We start from the raw sequence: 20237 nt of genomic DNA, 5'->3' as shown, positions 1-20237 counted from the left end.
TCTCCAACGTTACGCAGCTATACTATTTTGACTTTTTAAATGTAATGTTTTTACGATATAAAAAGCTGTCTTTAAAATTGTTGCATTTTTCTTGTAAATTATTAATTTGATTAAGGCAAAGCAAGGCGAGTTTATTTGTATAGCAAATTTTATACACAGATATCATTCAAAGTGGTTTACATAGAAATGAGAAAACAATATATAAGGAAAAAAGTATGTATAAATAAGAGACGCACAAAAAAATCAAAGATACATGAGAATTTAAAATATCAATTAATAGAAAATAAATGTGATTTTAATAAAAACAGTTTAAATGTGTGAAAAGGAATTAAACAGCAATTAAAGATATCTTCTTGATCAAAGATTTTTACATTTGATATGAAAATGACAATTTTAATTAATATAACTTCTATTCATATCTTAATTTAGTTATTAAAAAAATCAGTAATTATGGACCAGTTACCACTATGGGCAAAACAAACAAACAAACAAACAAACAAACAAAACAAAACCAAAAAAACAAATACCGATCTGAGGGAAAATAATAAGATGACGTCATTATAACAAATCAACGTGAAGTGTAATACCGACGTTTTGATTGCTTTAAATATACAACATACTGTTTCGTTTGTATGTTTTTATTTTTTTTGGCTCTGTAAAGAACAAATAGACATTTCCCTTTTATCCAAGAATTACATTTACAATGCCACAGAATGTCACAAGTTTACTGCCATTATTTTTATTTGATTACATTTATTTAGTTTAATTTTACAAACATTTTATAATTTTTTTACAAGGACGTGAATTTTCGGAAAATTTAACTCTACAAAAATTCTCACAGGTGCATAAACCACATTTCCCAGAACTCTTTGCGCGTATTTTCAGTTCAAAGGTCACGAAAACAAGGAAGTGGAGAAAAGTTGTCAGTTAATTCTTTCAAAAATTGTTTGGTTTAGTAGGTCTTTTAGCGAGTTTTCTACCATACAAAAATAACCACTATTAAACAGATTTGTGTATGTTTGATTCTCAGTATGTTTAGTCTTCACATAGACTTATATGCTGCTGCCGCGTTAATTTATTGATTCATTCATTTACAAGTGATGTACTCAAAAGATTTACACGTTTTCTACCGTCACTGAAGAAACTTTATGAGTTAGTTTCATCCTAGTATTAGCCAAAAGGTAAGATTATTTTCAATGTTCAATTCATTACAACATACATAACCCACATTACATAAAATACTGTAGTAGTATTTACTATAGTAAATTGATCGACACTAGATACTGTACGTTAGTGTTTTCTTAACCATAAAAGTAACTCATAAATTATGTTTTTTGCAGTTTATAAATTCATTATAGTTATTACTTCAAAGTACTGTAGTAAATACATGTTTATCTTTCTCTTTCTAAAAAATAATGCCACAGGTCTGACTGCAGCCAGGATGAAGATGATAACATTCTTCATCGTGGGGCTCATGGTCCATATTGTTTTCTTTCTTTCGATTTTTGACATTTACTTCACATCTCCACTGGTTCATGGAATGACACCCCAGCGTGTATCTCTGCCTCCTCCAGCCAAGCGTCTCGTCCTCATTGTGGCAGATGGCTTAAGAGCAGAGAGCCTTTTTAAACCAGATGACAATGGGACAGTCAGAGGTCCTTACATAAGGTGACATATATAGGATTATGTGTTTATGCATAGATTGACTGATTGTGAACTTTTGCGGAATTAAAGAGTAAATCACTTACATTTGTAACACATGAAATACAAACCAAAACAACGTCTTTGAAACATAATTTTTTTATATTTATTGTTTATTATGTGTACATAGGTTTAATTTTTGTTTCTTATTGCTTCCTGTCAAAAGGAGTGTGATTGAAGAGACTGGCACATGGGGAGTGTCACACACGCGAGTGCCCACAGAATCACGTCCGGGTCATGTTGCTCTAATAGCAGGATTTTATGAGGATGTTAGTGCTGTGGCCAAGGGTAAGAAATCTTACCCATAGTTTGTGCGTAGCTTATCACTGTGCACTGCAAACATAAGTATCATTTCTCTTTTTTTCACAGGCTGGAAGGAGAATCCAGTGGAGTTTGATTCGGTTTTTAACGAAAGCAGACATACCTGGTGCTGGGGAAGTCCTGACATATTACCAATGTTTGCTAAAGGTACAATCAGACACCTGTCAGATAAACTGTAGGAGTACAGTAGCCCTACTGTACCTCTCACCAACACGTCCTGTATTTTATATAGGGGCCAGCGGGGACCACGTGTACACTCACACTTACCCTCCAGATCGGGAGGACTTTGCCTCTACTGATGCATCCAAGCTTGACACTTGGGTTTTTGATGAAGTTAAGGTAAGATAAACCCCTTAAACAACCTGAGCTAAACGTTACACTGTTCTGCTGTCATTAAATGTGGGCTTTAAATATTAGCTCATTAATTGTTAGCTTTTTTACTTAGGCTTTTCTTAGTGCTGCCAAAAACAATGAAACTCTACTGAATCAATTGCACGAAGATCAAAATGTGTTTTTCCTGCATCTTTTGGGGATAGACACTAATGGCCACGCCCACCGGCCCATGTCAAAGTAAGCATGTTTCACCACATGATAGCCGTTTCCCAATGTCAAGGAAGGATCCTCGGAAGCTAGAATTTCGAGGATGCTACGTCATCGACGTCCGTCGAAGGACTGTTCCAATGTCGAGGATCCTCGAAATTTCAGCCAAGGACTGAGTCCTTCGTTCGACAAATATCCCATATACAGGAAAGGATGCAAATTTGTATCCTTCGCGCTCTTCACGCGCTGAAATCACCCACAATCCTCTGCGCGCAGCACCGAAAGCACACCTTTCAATCACGTAATGACGTAATGACGTGCACTTGCTAGCCTGTTCCATTTAACGTGTTCTCCGAATGCTTAAAAGGAGCCTCGCCTCGCCTCTGAAGGAAGTGACTTGTAAGGACTAGTCCTGCCAAGGAAGTATCCTTGACATTGAGAAACGGCTAAAGACATTTTAAAAAGCTTAAATGTGTGGAAATGCTCGAAATCAGTTTCGCCACTAGGTGGAGCTGCTATTCTATGCAAAGCCTGATGTGTAGCGTTTCTTGTTTTGGGTTATGGTACAGGGAGTATCTAGAGAACATTGTCCTGGTTGATGCTGGTGTAGCTGAAATTGTCACTGTGATGGATGACTTTTTCGGGCATGATGGAAAAACAGCTTATGTGTTCACGTCCGACCATGGCATGACGAATTGGGGTAAGATGCCATTCTGACCTGGACTCAAAGTTTAACATTAATGCTATTTTATGGCATCGTCTCATGTCAGCACTTCAATAATGTTAGATGTTGAAGAATAGTTTGTTTGTTTCAGTAGTTTATCATCATTTATAAATGTCAGTGTATTTAAGTGAATTAAACAGTGCATTTTGTTTTAAGGGTCTCATGGTGCGGGACACCCATCAGAGACGCTGACCCCACTAGTGGCATGGGGAGCTGGGGTTCAGACAGCACAGCGAACTGCCTCCCAGAAATATGATGATTCTTATCTAAAAGGTTTGTTTTGTGGACCACTCTCATATGTGTGAATTAGATTAATAGAGATAATCTAATAGAGCTTATCTGATTAAGTCTTTCTTTTGCATTTCAGAATGGGGATTAGAAAACTACAGGAGAGTAGACGTCAATCAGGTGAGATCTTTCTGTTAAGTATTAATGTTATGTGGATATATAAAAAGTGAATAAAAAATATTGCTGATTTGCCTTTTTTTGTTGCTCCTCTTTTTATATCTCCCAGGCTGATATTGCTCCACTGATGTCATCGCTTTTAGGACTTCCGTTTCCTTTAAACTCTGTGGTAAGCTTTTTTTTTTTAAAGATAATTTTTTTGGACATTATCTTCCACACCATCTATTTCTAGCAAAGGTGCAAACTTTTCACCTTTCGGCAAAATTTGCCTTTTTGGATCCAAAATACGTCATTCTTGTGATTCGTCTAGATCCGATGAGTTTTTAAAAATGGGGGGTGAGTGGGGTCTGCGACAGGGTCACAGTGAATGAAATTATGAAAATCATGTCCATCTGTTGTGGTAACGATGTCAAATCACTAACCAGTTTGGCGGCTTATGCTTTACAATTTATTGTCACCTAATTTACAGCCAAGTTTAAGTAGTATGTGCAGAGCGCACATACTCAACTTGTAGTTAATCGGATGCAAAAATACCTTGTGCACATGCACAGAAGAATTCTGCTTAAGTTCACATCTTATATTTACCTCTTATTTACGTATATCACATGATTAACGTCACAGAAACATTCAATAGCAAGGCAATGGCAACACGTAAGGAAATGGGGTCATGCGCTGTAGGGGTCAGCGGGGCACAACTTTACATATTTATACAGGGCCGAGCAATCTGTGCTTTTGGTCTTTTTATCTTACTGAACTCCTGTGAATTTGTTAATATAATATTAGGGGAAATATCTAACAATTATGATTTTTTTTGTCTTACTTGTGCAGCCTTTTCAAAATGCATTGTTTCATTATACAAGGATGGTTAGATAAAGAATCATGGATGAAGATAAATGTCTGCATATCTATCTATTATAGGCAGATATATAAACAATATCCACCTTTAGTATATAAACAGAATTTTATTGAATTATTTGTTTAAACAAAGTTTTCTAGCAGGTGTTAAAACAAATCCTCTGTTTGTTACAATGAACCCCATGGGGTAAGTTCGCACTCCTGTCACTTTCGGTGTAATTGTAAAATAACGGTTGGGTCCCACAAAAAACTTGAAGTGTTCATTTATAACAGGGATGTGTGTGTGTGTTGATTGTGTAAAAAAAGAAACTTAAATATGTTTTGAACGATTGAGCCGAAGCAAAAAAGGGTGAGTTTGTGCCTCGCTCTGTCTAGTGTCTAGTATCTAGTGTGTTTTAATGTAGACACAATATAGACTTTTGTGAGTAGACGTAACAGTTACGTCACTGCAAGCTGTACGTGCAATATGTTGGCAGAAAAACAGTGGAAATGAATTACACACACAAGTGAAACGGACAAGATTACTCACTAGAAAATGTCTCCTTGTGCTGTTGAGTGTCAGAATAGGAATGCCAAAAAAAGATGACCTTCATTTTTATAGTATAGCGTCGTCGAAGACACCATTTGAAGATAAACGTAGGTGTTTATGGTTGCAACAAGCCCTTAAACAGACAGATTGGAGTGATGAAATCATCTGGAAATCTTTTAAAAATTACAATAGAAAATAATTAGAGAAGATATCCGGTGTTCTGTCGAAGTCTGTTCCATCTATGTGTTTCTTATAGCGTTTTAATCACGTTACATTTATAATTTATTTAGAAGGATTAAAGATTTGAATGAGTTCATAATATCAATAATATCACCATTTATTAAATATTTCATATTTTTCCCATTTTCTATTACTTCTTTTTACCTTTTATCTTAGCCTATGTCTTCTTCCTGTTTGTTCTAAAATTATAATGTTCACATACTTAATAAATATAGCACACACATGATGTAAAGTGTTATTAATATATAAACAGGCCTATACAAATTAATTTGTATGTAAACATAACAGTTTTATAATAGTTTTAGAGCAAATACGTAGGCTATAAATATAAGGAAGAAATAATAGACAACATGAAAGTAATGAAATATTTAATAATAAATTATATTATATAAAATACATGACAGTATTGCTCTTATATGTACTTTAGCGAATCATGCTTTAAAAATAATTGATTTACCAATAAAGAACAATACATACATGCACACATATCAGTAGCCAAGCCATTTAAACTATTTAAAAAAAGAAATGTAACATGGTGAAAACATTACACTAAAGAGAAACATAAGGGAAACAGACTTCGACAGAACACCGGATCTATTCAAATCACACTTTAACGCTAAAACACTTCACACCGCTATTGCAGAGCTGTCACTTTCTGCCACCAGTTGGGCTCCGCCCACAAAAAACGTCATCTCTGTTTGCAAACATGCAAAAGGTCTATAGCTGCGCTACATTATAATGTGATATTCTACATACAAGTGTTCATAGATTTCAACATGCAACGGCGAATGTACACATCCAATTGTTGTGTTGGTTTTAAGTGCAACATTTTGCATAAAATAATACTTTGTTGATAAATGTACAGTCAATAAATCATTTATATGTGTCATTATGATTACAGACATCATGTGCAAATAGTACACGAGTTTAACAGTTGCTCGTTCAGTGTTAACATTCATACATACTGTATTAGAGCTATGACTGTAAGCTGTTGTGTGAACAGAACAGACCCTGTATATATGTATATATACATGTGTGTGTATATATAGCTTGTGTCTGTCACCTTTTATTTTACCCCTGATGAGTTTTCACCCCTGTATTATTGTTGCTTTACAGGGAGTCTTGCCACTGAACTACCTTAATAACAGCCAGCACTTTAAGGCTGAGAGCATGTTTACCAATGCAGTTCAGATTTTGGAGCAGTTCAAGGTATTCCAGTTCTTCAGATATGATTCTGTTTATGTGATTTGAATTGAATATGAATGTAATCAACAACCTTGTTTGTTATATCTAAAGGTGAAAATGACACAGAAGGAAGAAACAACACTATCATTTCTGTTTACACCTTATCAGTGAGTATAATCAAATTCTTAAAGTGTACATCTATGCAGACCTTGCTATATTAATACCTTATTTTTTCCTTTTACTACTTAAATCAATTGATAGAAACACATTAAAGGGGCACAGTGTAACTTTTAGGAGGATCTCTTGACAAAAATGGCGTATTATATACAAAACTATACATTTTCAATGGTGTATGGGTGGTTTCGGCAGTAACAACTTTAACAAGCGGCTTTCGTGGTCAACACGTAACTTCTGGTAAACTCCGCTAAGAATAAATAACAACAAAGTACTTTAAACCTAGTTTATTTATATAACAAGCAAAAAACAACACGTAGATTACGTAGGAAACCAAAACATTTGTTATTTTCGACTAGGTATTTGTTCAGTATACGACGTGCGTCGATGAAACGTCTATAAAGACCTTACAACATGAATTTGTTTTTATTATCTTAAAATAAGCTGTTTTTATCTACATACACAGCGGGCCCCTTACAAGAAAAAGTCGCCATTTTGCATCGCCATATTTCTACAGTAGCCCTAAACGGACAAACATCTTTACAGAACGCGTTTTGTCACTACATTGAGTGCGTTTACATGCACAGTCTTACGCCGATTATGCTTAATAAACTGATAACACGTGAGGTCATGTAAACGCGTAAAACGGTTCTCTTTAATCGGGGAAAGCCCATAAACGGCGTATACAAAAACCGATCGGCACAGGTAGTTTTTTGCTCATTACCCAGATTTCGCGTGGCATGTAAACACCTTAACCGTCTTTCTCATGGTTTTGTCCATGTGCGCATGTCTCCACGTGTGAAAGATAAACATCAGTCGCGGAAGTAAGTGCAAAGTAACACATAAAAGTCTCAGAGAAAGTGTAAAAGTCTCAGTTGGCAGAGAAACTGCGAAAATAAAAACTGATGTTATATTTACAGGTTCTGGAGACATGATAAGAGATAAAACAATATAGCTTAAGACAGATATGCCGTCTGTTTTTTAATCAACTACTATGTACTATAGGCAATGACGGTTTATAATTTATAACATGATCAATCCTGTAAATTAAATAATCTTGGGTGACTTTGTGCTGTTTTTTTTCTAGGCCCCTGACCGACTCAAAACTGATGGATTTTGTTCATCACGCGAGAGATTTGATCCAGAAAGGACAGTTTGATGAGGCAGTAAGTGCTGACCGGTCAACAAAAATGAATCTCTTCTCTGTGTCTATCCACACCTTAATCTTGTTTTGTGTATCTTCCTCTAGATCCATTACTGTGAGGGTCTCATAGCTCAGGCCATGGACGGCTTGTCATATTATCACACATATGATCGTCTCTTCCTGGGCTGCAGTGTAGTTTTGGGTTTTGTTGGTTGGACATCTTACGTAGTTCTGTTTATCCTGAAGATTCACGCTAGCATTCGCAAACTTCCGTCAAACATAAACTTGGTATGTCTGTAATGTCAACACATCAGACTGCCCCATGACAAGATGATTGTTATCATAAATAGTGAATTTTTTTATTGCCGTGAAATGACATTCAAAGCTATGAATTTCTTTATAAAGTGTCACATCATGTGTGTGTCTGTGATTGGCTATGTTTTGAAGATTGCAGAAAGGAGACTGGTCTTGAAGTTTCTATGTTTAGGCCTATTTGTGGCTTTGTTCCTCGTCATCCAATCCAGTCCCTGGACTTACTACATCTACTGCTTGCTTCCCGTGCCTGTGTGGTACGCTGTTGTAAAGGAGTAAGTTATTTATAACATCCATAACACAGGAGTCAAACCCATGACTTTATTGTTGATGGCTCCATGTTACAGGTAAGCGTAGAGAAAGCATAAAATAAAATGGTTTTCAATGGTGCCTTGCAAGTTGGTATCTGTCTAATTGGGCTATTTTTTACTGAATACTGATAAAAACATATAGCTTAAATGCATTGTAAGTCGCTTTGGATACAAATGCATGAATTAATGTAAATGAATGACAGAACTTTGGTATCAACAATTATACATATTTTAGGGCTGTCAAAAGATTAATCGCGATTAATCGTATACAAAATAAAAGTTTGTTTTTGCATAATATATTTGTGTGTGTATTATGTGTAATTATTATGTAAGGGATAATGCTTTGCGTCGGGTCCTGATCACACTGTCGGGGCTTATTTGCCGAAAACTACCGGCTGCCTCTACATTATCCCGCTTATTACACGGCTACTTGCCACATTTTTGAATAAAAACTGGACATGAATATGAATTTGAAAAATTTTATTGGCATATTTGTTTTAAAATAACATTTTTATCCTTCCGCGAAACTTTGCACAGATGCATAAAATTATCGTAATACTTTATTAAGATCCTCTGCTTCATACTTGTCTGTCTCCATTTTTTTCTCTTTTAGCCAGTCTTTGAGAAGTTTTAATGCCCATCCTGTATTTTTTTGTGTGTTTGCTTCGTAGCCGTCATGCTCTATTTTGTCAAGTTCAGTCTCAGTAAGCTCTCTGTGTCTTGTCGTTGTTCGTTCTTCTATCCACTGTTTAAATGTTTTGTTTTTTCCGTACATATTCCATTCTCAATGGTGGTTGTCCAGTGTTTGTCACAAGATGGGGCCAAAACAGTAATCTTTATTGGCGCGGAGCGATTTTAATCGTACAAGTAGTACCGGCTATGCGTTATTACTTTGGAGCGGTTATTATTTGAAAAGAACGAACCTGCAAATGTCTCAACTGACCAATCAGAATCAAGCATTCCAGAGAGCCGTGTAATAAGTATATATAAATACACACATAAATTATAAATTTAAGAAAAATGTTATGTATATATTTCTTTTATTATATATAATAAAATATATCAATATATTTATGTACATGCATGTGTGTGTATTTATATAAACAAAAATAATTACACACAGTGTACACACATATTATGCAAAAACTAACTTTTATTTTGTATGCACTTAATCGCGATTAATCTTTTGACAGCCCTAATATTTATGTTTTGAGTTAAATTTCATAGTTTGTATTTTTCCTCGAAAACAGATTTGAAACTTTTGCTGGTCTGATCCGATCCATTCCCACACTACCAGTTAGCAAATGCATTGGGTGTTTTTTGCTGATGATGTTCGGAATTGAATTATTGGTAAGTGGTTGCTTAACTGCTGTATTTGCTAGACAATGAAATATTTTGCCTTGTGTAGTTTGCTTCATTTCCCCTTTTTTACTCTTGTTTTTTAGGTTGTGAGTTTTTTCTATCGAGGTATGTTGACATTAGGGCTGATCGTCCTGGCATTGTGGCCTGTGGCCTCTGGCCTATATCTAAAAGCAAAGGTACAGTCTATTTTGGTATGGGGTGTGTGATGTGTTTGTGGCTTGTCTTAAAATGATGTTTTTGTACACTGTAGTTTAGGTCACTGAGCTGGATGTTTAGCTGTCTCTGCTTGGCTCCATTTCCACTGTTGCCTGTTGTGGGACGGGAACCCAGCATCACATACGTGTAAGCACATGACACGTTTTTTGTTTTTCCCTTTATATGGTTACTGAAAATCACATACTAAAAGTCAGGATGTTTCATGAGAATTTGTGTTCATTTTCTATCACTTTTACACTCTGTGATTGTTGATTTTACATTTATGCATTTGGCACAATTATGCATTTGTGTTCCTGTAGCTTAGTGGTAGAGCATTGTATTAGCAGTGCAAAAAGTTATGGGTTTGATCATCAGGGAACAAACATACTGATAAAATGTATACCTTGCAATGCACTGTAAGTCGGTTTGAATTAAAGCATCTGCCAAATGTAAAAAGCATTTTGCAATGCATTATAATATATACCCGTACATTTGATCAGTATGTGAGTTACCTGGGTGCGAACCCATGACCTTTTGCACTGCTAGCACAACCCATTTTAAATTATGTCTAGATTTTACATCTAATGAAATATATATATATATATATGAAGAGTTTGGTTCCAAAATGCAATAAATCCATTTTGACAAATTTTGGTAAAAACGTGTTTTCTATACCAAGAAAGTGACAAGATGAAAACCACTATTTTCTGTTACAAACTTTCACATAGCATCTTTAGGTTATAAAAACATAAAACATTCAAATCCATAACTTGATTTTCAAAGATTTATTATAAAAACGGATTATTTTTTCCACAAAATGCAATAAATCCATGACAAGTTTTTATTCAAAATGCTATAAATCTATTGAATCAATCGCCTATATAAATTTGCATTCATCTTTGCCATGTTATATTAAGTTAGTTAACTAGTTGTACAAACTAATTAAAAATAAACATTAATGGCATTAATCAAAACACTTACTTTGTCATATTAAGAACACTGTCATTGCTGCGGTTATACTTGACGTCGTCGCTTAACGTTTTTCACAGCGATCAGCTGTAAAATGTTTTGGTCCTGCTCGATTTTCATTGACTGAGTAAAATTATGGAAAGTTTTTCATAAGATCCCCTGGGGTCAATGTGTTAGCATGACAGAAACTTGATGCTGTCGGCCCTGGCAAACAAGCACCCGTCTCCCGAGTGCCTCTTGCGTAAATTATTAGATGTTTATGGCTTACGTTCCCGTCACAGAAAACCATCACAGGCTTATCAATGCCATTAAAGTATTATTTTGTTTTTATTTGTTTGGTGATCACAAAGTACAAAGTAGATGAGGAAAACTAGGATTCCGTGTACTCAACGCGCCGCCATTGTTTGTTTACATTGCGTGGAATAGTGCGCTGTAATCTATTGAGTGGATTTATGGCATTCTGCAGAAAAGGGGGAGTGGCGTTTATTGCATTTTGGGAAAAAAGGGAGAAAAGATGACAGAATAACACCGCGTATATTGGATTTTGCGTAAAATTAAGAATTTACTTTTTAATACTGACCTGATATAATACTGATTCTGGCAGTAACTCATTTTTTTCAAAAATGGCGTTTATTGCGTTTTGGAACCAAACTCTTCATATATATATATATAAGATAATATGATTAAATGTTTTTCCACTTTAGTATATGTGCTGGAGTGCTGACCGTCCTCACCTCTTCCATATACCTTTGGTCATCATGGAAACGCTCTCTACCAATCAGAGATCGTCTGCTGTTCCTCTGCCAGGTCATTTTTGCTCTGCAGGGATCTTTATTTTGTTTATTAAATAGGGCTTGTAGTGTAAATGTATATTGGATCAGTGTCTGTTTGTTTTTGATTTGACATGAGCAATGTCTGTGGTAACTGTGTTGTAAGCGGAATCATTGACCATGGTCCATTAAATGATTTGAAAAAAAATGCACATGCGGTGTAACGGTACTGTGCTTCGCATCGTGCCCTATTACCACCTTGGGTGTGCATTCTTTTTTAATAATTCAACGGCCTGTCGTCAATTACAGTGGTGTGATTTCTTATGTTGTTGCATATTTGTCACACTTTAATGTTTCAGATCACTAAAACAAATTTAAACATTAGCCAAAGATAACACTAAACTACATGGCCCTGTGTGAAAAAGTGTTTGCCCCAAAACCTCATAACTGGTTGGGCCACCATTAGCAGCAACAACTACAATCACACATTTGCAATAACTTTCAATGAGTCCGTTACAGCGCTGTGACGGAATTTTGGCCCACTCATCTTTGCAAAATTGTTGTAATTTAGCAACATTGGAGGGTTTTCGAGCATGAACAGCCTTTTTAAAGGTCATGCCACAGCATCTCAATAGGAATGAGGTCAGGACTTTGACTAGGCCACTCCAATGTCTTCATTTTGTTTTTCTTCAGCCATTCAGAGGTGGACTTGCTGGTGTGTTTTGGATCATTGTCCTGCTGCAGAACCCAAGTTTGCTTAAAGGGACACTCCACTTTTTTGAAAACATGCACATTTTCCAGCTCTCCTAGAGTTAAACATTTGATTTTTACCATTTTGAAATCCATTCAGCTGATCTCCGGGCCTGGTGGTACTACTTTTAGCATAGCTAAGTGTAATTCATTGAATCTGATTAGACCAGTGTTTCCCAATCCTGGTCCTCGGGCACCCCCTCCCAGAAAGTTTTAGATGTCTCCTTATTTAAAACACCTGATTCGACTCATCAGCCTCCTTCCAAAATGGTAAACATGTGTCCCTAACAGGCTGATGAGTTAAATCAGGTGTGTTTAATAAGGAGACATCTAAAACTTTCTGGGAGGGGGTGCCCGAGGACCAGGGTTGGGAAACACTGGATTAGACCATTAGCATGGTGCTAAAAAATAACCAAAGAGTTTCAATATTTTTCCTATTTAAAACTTGACTCTTCTGTAGTTACATCGTGTACTAAGACCGACAGAAAATGTAAAGTTGTGATTTTCTAGGCAGATATGGCTAGGACTATGCTCTCATTCTGGCGTAATAATCAAGGGCTTTGCTGCCTTAATATGGCCGCAGTAGGCACAATTATATAACACAGTGCCTGAAAATAGTCCCCTGCTATTGAAAGTTACCAAGGGGATTTTTTTTGTGCAGTGCGTAATATCATTGTGCCTTTGGCCACTCCTGGAAAAGTTTTTTTATCCAATTGGTGGATAATGGCTCTTCTGAAGTCTCAAAGCTTTAGAAATGGCTTTATAACCTTTTCCAGACTAATAGATCTCAGTTACTTTCTTTCTTATTTGTTTCTGAATATCTTTGGATTTTGGCATGATGTGTAGCTTTTGAGGATCTTTTGGTCTACTTCACTTTGTCAGGCAGGTCCTATTTAAGTGATTTTTTTGATTGCAAACAGGTGTGGCAATAATCAGGCATGGGTGTGGCTAGAGAAACTGAACTCACTTGTGATAAACCACAGTTAAGGGGGCAAACACTTTTTCACACAGGGCCATGTAGTTTTGAATTCTGTTTATAATAAAATCCTTTATTTAAAAACTGCATGTTGTGTTATCTTTGACTAATTTTAGTTTGTTTGGTGATCTGAAACATTAAAGTGTGACAAATATGCAAAAACATAAGAAATCTCAAGGGGGGGCAACACTTTCACACCACTGTATTTCTTACAAAATGTATTACTGCATGGCATGCTCTTTATTAAACCCCTTAATAACATGATCATTCTTAACTCATGAACAGTTAAACGTGTTTTTGAATTTGTTCACTGACCGAATCTGATCTAAATCTTCTGTGTGATGTTTCCAGATCATGCAGGTGATGCTGTGTCCCTACGTCCTGACCAGCACCCACTCTAGTCTGCGACTGAAGCAGGGCCTGCCGCTCTTCAACCAGCTTGTTAGCTGGATTACCCTAGGTTTATTATCTCTATGAACACATTTAAATGTAGCAGACACGTTTATCCACAGTGCCTTACAAAGATTAGGAAACAACGGCTTTAACTTTAATGTTGTTGAGTCATGCATTTTTAACTTCTTCTTTTCTTTCATCCTGTGTTTATGCATTTCCTAATTCTCTTTCTTTATGGCATTTCTAATTCCTCTTTGCTTCCATATTTTAGTTTCTTCCTTTTTCGTGCCCTTGCTGAACTCCACCAGGCTCTTTCACAGGCTGTTGAGCATCCTGCTGTCCCTCGTGTGCGTCTATCTGCTCCTGAGCACAGGGTAAGATCTGCAAACCCTCAGCCGTTCGTCTGTTAGAGGAACAGTGCTAGGAAGTGGCATACAAAAGATACCACAAAGTGCTTGTGTTATGCAACAGACACAATCTTCACGGGTACTGATCATATCTGGCCGTGTGTACATGAAACTTCTTGTAGTCAGGGACGGATTAAGGCGTGGGCCTATTGGGCACGTGCCCTGGGCACTGGACCAGTAGGGGGCCCTGGCAAATTTACTGTGTGTGTGTATATATATATATAATTTTTTTTATTTCAATAATATGGCGCTAAATGTGTTTTTAATAAATAAATAACAAATACGTTTTTAGCGTAGTCGGATTTCTCACTCAGTTCATTGTTTTTAATGCCTATTTAATCCGAACTTTCGAGGAAACTGTATTTCAATGTCGTGATAGAGTTTTCTCAAAGGAAATCACTAAAGATACCCATCACCTAAGGTGCTGTTATTGCTGTCAGATGAGATTCTGTGAGTCTATACTTTAATACGTCATGTTTAAATGCTGTTTTCACAACTCTTAAGCAACTGAAATAAGTTCAGTGTCCCAGTTCAGAAAGACGTAGACGCCCTTCTGTACTTAGTGAATTCAACTAAAGCGGGAAGCGCACGCTGTTAATATTTCCCATGTAAAGGGCAGCATGTGTGGTGCATTTAATCTATTTCTACTTATCTGAGGGACAGATTTCCAACGTTAAGACTAAAACTGTTTTGAACAAGTTAACTTAAATATAAAGTAAATATTTTGTACATTTTACTGCTTTGTAGCACATTTGTATATCCTGTGTGATGGTACAGGTTGTCATGTGGTGTGGGGCATTTAAGACGTCTATGATCTGTCCCTGCTTGTAGTGCACAGTTTTTTGCATTGTAGTAAATTCTTTGATGCTGCATAAGTTTTACAAATAAACCTCTGTGGGTGACTGTTTTGAGAATCATTATTATGTAAGAAATAAGTAGTAAAGGTTCATCACACTTATTTAACAAACTCCAACCAACACCAACATCTTGGTTGCTGTATGTTGAATCTAGGCATGGGCCGAGGTTTTAAACAGTCAAGGTTTCAAAACCACTAAAATATTCTGTGATACCGTCTCCAAGGTATGAGCTGTGTTTATACAAAATTCGTTAAATCATTAAGTCATGTGATTGATTTGATGTTTACATTTAATATACATTACGAAAAAAAATTTTTTTTGAAAGCATATTATAATTTAAAGGCTGTATTTTTACCTGCCATTTGAAAATAACACATTTTAGTGTTGCAATGGCAATACCGCCATTTTCTGGTATTTTTGCTGAAGGTTATCACACCGCCATAATCTTATACTGGCCCATGCCTAGTTGGATCACTGACTTACTGAGGTTTGATGGTGTTGGTTGTTCATTGGATAAGTATAAATTAGACATAACAGGTGCTGTTTGGTTTCTGTTTGTTTCAGGTACGAGGCTCTCTTCCCTCCAGTGCTGTCATGGCTTATGTTTGCATGGATCAATATCGAGCAGGAAGCCATGAACACTCACAGAGGCTCAAACAGGGCTGAGGTAATGTCAGCTGGGAAAACATACACTAGCAATGGGTTCAATGTTCAAATAAAAACAAAAGATATTGAATATAACAAGATTGAGCACTCCTAATTACTATATAGGAGACAATACAACGCCCAACATGGCCGCTCTGGTGAGGAAGTCCCGCCTTTTTAGTTAACAGAGCCAATTGTCAATCGATTACAATCTCAAATAAGCGTTGTTGCTTTTTTAGCACAATTTGGACTTATGAAATAAAAGTTATGGTACGATGATGTCACGTTTAATTGTTGGCCAGAAATATGTCGTTTCATTGTGATTTTATATATAATCTGTCTTTCCCCATTCAAGTATGTTTGACTTCAGTCTTGCATGACTGAAGTAACTGCACAGAGGCATTGCAAACATGGCTGCCTATTGGTGTGACTTTACTAAAGGAACACACATCATAAAGCTGTACCTTGAATGATCTGTAACGGTATAAAAGCGTTAATGCTTGACTGAAGGCTTGTCTGAAGCGTGGCCAACAGCCAATCACAGTGGCCGCTATACATGCTCTGGTCGTACATAAACGTAATTGGCTGGCTTTGCCTAGGTTATTTGCATAAGGCAATCTGATTGACTGACGCACGCGTTTCCGCTTGAAAAGTTGAGAAATGTTCAACTTCAGCAATTCAGTTTGGCACCGCTTGACGTCACCCATTAAAAGTGAATGGGAACCGTTAACGCTTACGCCCTGTGTGAACTTACCGTAAGTGACTGCAAAATGCATAAAGTAAAAAAGATGAAAATTCCCATGAGACATCTGCTCTTCTCTAGGGACTTTCTCTTTAAACTCTGCAGGATATTGTACTGTGAAATGTTTTCCTTTTCCTCTCTTAATACAGCTGTTATCTGTAAACTTGTCTTATTTTACCACTGTAAGAACAGACAGACCGCTGACAATAATGCTTTCTGTTTCTCCAGCTCTCCAGCATTGATTTTGCTGAAAGTATCGACATTACCAAAATCAGGCAGCTGAGACTGGATGATATTCGGCGATCTTACTTCTTTGTATCTTTCGAAATCAAGAAATAGGTTTAGTTTATTACTTATATTTTACATTTCTGTTTACAGAAGTGGTTCCTTAACAGTTTAATAAGGTGTTTTTCATAGTAATTGCATTCTTTGGCTGTGGAAACATTGCGTCCATCAACAGGTAAGTGGTCAGTAGTGGTGGTTTTGAAGGATAACAGTGCTATAAAATAGGATTAGAGTGTAAATATGCCATTATCTTCCCTCAAAGCTTTGATCCAGCCTCTGTATATTGCTTTCTCACCGTCTTCAATCCTTTCATCATGGGTGGACTTCTAATGTGGAAGGTAATGCATTTCACACACATGCTATAATTTTTTTATTAAAATATTTTTCATGAAAAGAAGAAAGAACGGTAACCAGTTGAAATCATGCAAGCAAAAAAATAGAGTAACTGTTTGCCACATAAAGCAAGTTTTAAATACCTACCTGTAGTTTAAAATGATTTCATATATGGGCGATTCCACAGTTTCGGTCCTCAAGGGGTGTATTGAACAATATAGATCGTATAATACCCAGTTGTTGTCATTTTTTTATTTTTAGTTCACTGTTTTGTTTAACTCTTTCACCGCCAGCGTTTTTAAAAAAAGTTGCCAGCCAGCGCCAGCGTTTCTCATGATTTTCACCAAAGTTTAATGCCTTTCAGAAAATGTTCTTCTTTAAATAAATAGACATACAATATACCAAATGAAAGAACAGACCCTCTGCTTTCAAACAAAAAAAACCGTTTCATCCTACCTTTAGTGGTTCTTTTGCAATCAGCTTTTGAATATGGGTAGGTTTTTGCAAAAACACCATATTTTGAGCAAAAAGCAAAAATAATTCCATATTTGTGACGGACTTTTCATAGAGATCCCATTCAGAGCGATCTTTAAAACAGACACGGACATGCAGCAGCTTGCCATAGGGCAATACTTCCGGTTTTAAAAAGTTGCGGAAGGGCGCCACCTGGTGGATAATAGCGGTATTGCGGAAAGACGGAAAATCTCGTCATTGGCGGGGAAGCGTTTTCTCTTAATTGACGAGATATCTCGTCAATGGCGGGGAAAGAGTTAAGGATAGATGTAAGAAATACTAAAGTTAATTTTATCCCACAAAGCCTTGTCATTATCGTGTAATGAGACTTTATCTTATTTCTATCACCAGAAATTAGGGATGTCACGGTGAGACATTCAGTGCATCTGGGTTTTCCCCAAGTCATTTTTTTCATTTCCTTTAATAAAATCCTGAATTTTGGTGCATAACATTTATATTGGTGTGTCTTCTACAAAATACTACTACTAACACTGAAAGGATTATTTCGTTAATCCACCACAATGCAATGGAAACATTCACTAACGTTTGTAACATCTGTCCAAACAGTTGCGAACGTTAAACTATGAATCTAAAGGAAACAGAGATATAATTTTTCCATGTAATTCTATCAGTAGCAAAACGATAAAAACATCTTGTGTGGGTTTAATTCTGCTATGCGTTGCTAAATGATAAATTGTTAATAAATCGGGATAAAACGGGCAGAGAGTTTTTGTCAAAAAAATCATAGCGTTAGAACATTTTATTTTGATGCTAAATTTTCATCTCCTAAAGTCTCAGTGGTTCTCAAGTCAGATATCAGATTTTCTAGGTCACGCATGCTCTGCGTGGGAGGAAAAGTTGACAGCTTTTCACGGATTTCGACAAATGTGGTTTCTGTCCAAAAGTTTACAAACGTTAAAATGTTACGAACGTGGTAAACTTTGGCCAAGTAAACATTAAATAGGATCATTGTGGTTTCGAACCGAAATCGGCATCGTGTTCATCTTGAAAGAGCATTCATGGTGGTTGTATACACTTTGACACATTCTGCACATCAAAGCTTGATCATCTAGAGCAGAGATTCTCAACCACCAGGTCACGAGTCAGTACCGGGTTGTGTGGACAAGTTGCCACCGGGTTGGAAGAACGTCCTGAAAAAAAGTTTATAATAGCCACGTAATAGTTTAATTACTCGGGTATTTTGACCATGATCAAAATAAACTCTTTAACTGCTGTAATAATATTTAGCTGGTAGACTTTTAACGTAGGTTTGAAAGGAACCTAAACATTTAGTCATGTGTCAATCATCATTAAAATCCTATTGTAAACGGGAGTCTCCGTGCCTCTGTGCCCAGTGTTACATACTGTACATACATCAACTCAACTTCAATGATCAATGTTTACTAGTTTACCATTGCCAGATTTATCCTGTCTTTCACACAGCTGTATCCCAGGTTTTTTTAGGATGTTAATGGTTTCTCCGCGAAGACTGATTTTTGCAGGCTAATGTGTCTCACATAGTGAGCCCTAGACCGTGGAATTGGCCATATGTATATTTGTGACCTGTGTTTAACAAACTGTATATTTATATTTTTTTCCACGTTGTCTTTTTTTCAGGTTTTAATTCCATTTATACTTGTGATGTGCACATTTGAAAGCATACAAGTGTCAACGCGGCTCTCATCACGAAGGTATTTAACATTGCAGAAACTGTTTAACACCTTTTTTTTTAGTTCTTTAAGGTGTTGCATTTTGGCTTTGGCTGACACTACAACAACTTTCAACATTGATATACTGTGTGACCACAAAACAAAAGTGATAAGTCACACAGGTATGTTTACGGAAGCCGAGAGAGGCCATGCACTATTATTATTTTTGCTTGCTTGTTTTCTCGTGATCAGGACTTAATTTCTTGTTATCTCGAGATAACAAAAGTTGTTTTCTCGTGATCTCGACATAACAAAAGTTGCATTCTTGAGATGTGATTAAAGCTTACGTGTACTCGATAGAACGTGTTGTTTTGTTTGTAAACAGCAAAAGCATATTTTGCTAAATTAGCATGGATGAAAAAATGAGATTTTATTTGGATCCTAGATTTGCTTAAGCTGAAATAGATTTGTCAATATTTACAATTTTACAGTGGTGAATTTAGGGACCGTCTTTAAGTTTCTCAATACACTTTTCTACTTTTAACAGCATTTAAATGGAATGACTGAAAGTCAACAAACAGTCACAAAACCAACGTATTTATGTGGTTGTCAGCTATAATGCACACTTTTTAGATTATTGATATTTATTTAAATAAACTGTTAAATACTATTGAAAATAGAAACATGTACTGTATTACTTTAGAGATGGTCCATAAATTCACGAACATGAACCGTCCAAATTTATTTATTTATTAAAGGAATTGTCAATTTTCTTAAAAGAAAAAAAAAACAGATAATTTACTCACCACCATGTCATCCAAAATGTTGATGTCTTTCTTTGTTCAGTCGAGAAGAAATTATGTTTTTTGAGGAAAACATTGCAGGATTTTTCTCATTTTAATGGACTTTAATAGAGCCCAACATTTAATACTTAACTCAACACTTAACAG

At 36.2% G+C, this 20237-nt stretch overlaps 1 protein-coding gene across 2 annotated transcripts in view; it reads left to right on the top strand.

Annotated features, from left to right (window-relative positions):
- Positions 1-891: 891 nt before the first annotated feature.
- Positions 892-20237, top strand: part of pign (phosphatidylinositol glycan anchor biosynthesis, class N) — a 277518-nt gene continuing 258172 nt past the window's right edge. For both annotated transcript variants that reach the window (XR_012335666.1, XM_065258256.1), the window contains exons 1-26: positions 892-1181; positions 1425-1668; positions 1868-1989; positions 2071-2169; positions 2255-2361; positions 2468-2592; positions 3132-3262; positions 3443-3559; positions 3654-3694; positions 3801-3860; positions 6432-6524; positions 6612-6667; positions 7762-7840; positions 7924-8106; positions 8266-8405; positions 9692-9791; positions 9887-9979; positions 10054-10145; positions 11672-11774; positions 13815-13923; positions 14128-14230; positions 15685-15787; positions 16736-16822; positions 16912-16967; positions 17055-17130; positions 19256-19329. Coding sequence is in view for 1 of the 2 variants with exons in the window: in XM_065258256.1 (XP_065114328.1) it covers positions 1442-1668; positions 1868-1989; positions 2071-2169; positions 2255-2361; positions 2468-2592; positions 3132-3262; positions 3443-3559; positions 3654-3694; positions 3801-3860; positions 6432-6524; positions 6612-6667; positions 7762-7840; positions 7924-8106; positions 8266-8405; positions 9692-9791; positions 9887-9979; positions 10054-10145; positions 11672-11774; positions 13815-13923; positions 14128-14230; positions 15685-15787; positions 16736-16822; positions 16912-16967; positions 17055-17130; positions 19256-19329 (2576 nt within the window). In the remaining variant the exon portion in view is untranslated. The remainder of the gene's footprint in view (positions 1182-1424; positions 1669-1867; positions 1990-2070; positions 2170-2254; positions 2362-2467; positions 2593-3131; positions 3263-3442; positions 3560-3653; positions 3695-3800; positions 3861-6431; positions 6525-6611; positions 6668-7761; positions 7841-7923; positions 8107-8265; positions 8406-9691; positions 9792-9886; positions 9980-10053; positions 10146-11671; positions 11775-13814; positions 13924-14127; positions 14231-15684; positions 15788-16735; positions 16823-16911; positions 16968-17054; positions 17131-19255; positions 19330-20237) is intronic.

This window comes from Paramisgurnus dabryanus, chromosome 22 (genome assembly GCF_030506205.2).
Source record: "Paramisgurnus dabryanus chromosome 22, PD_genome_1.1, whole genome shotgun sequence".
NCBI classification, from domain to species: Eukaryota; Metazoa; Chordata; class Actinopteri; order Cypriniformes; family Cobitidae; genus Paramisgurnus; species Paramisgurnus dabryanus.
This window is presented reverse-complemented; position numbering and strand designations above follow the sequence as displayed.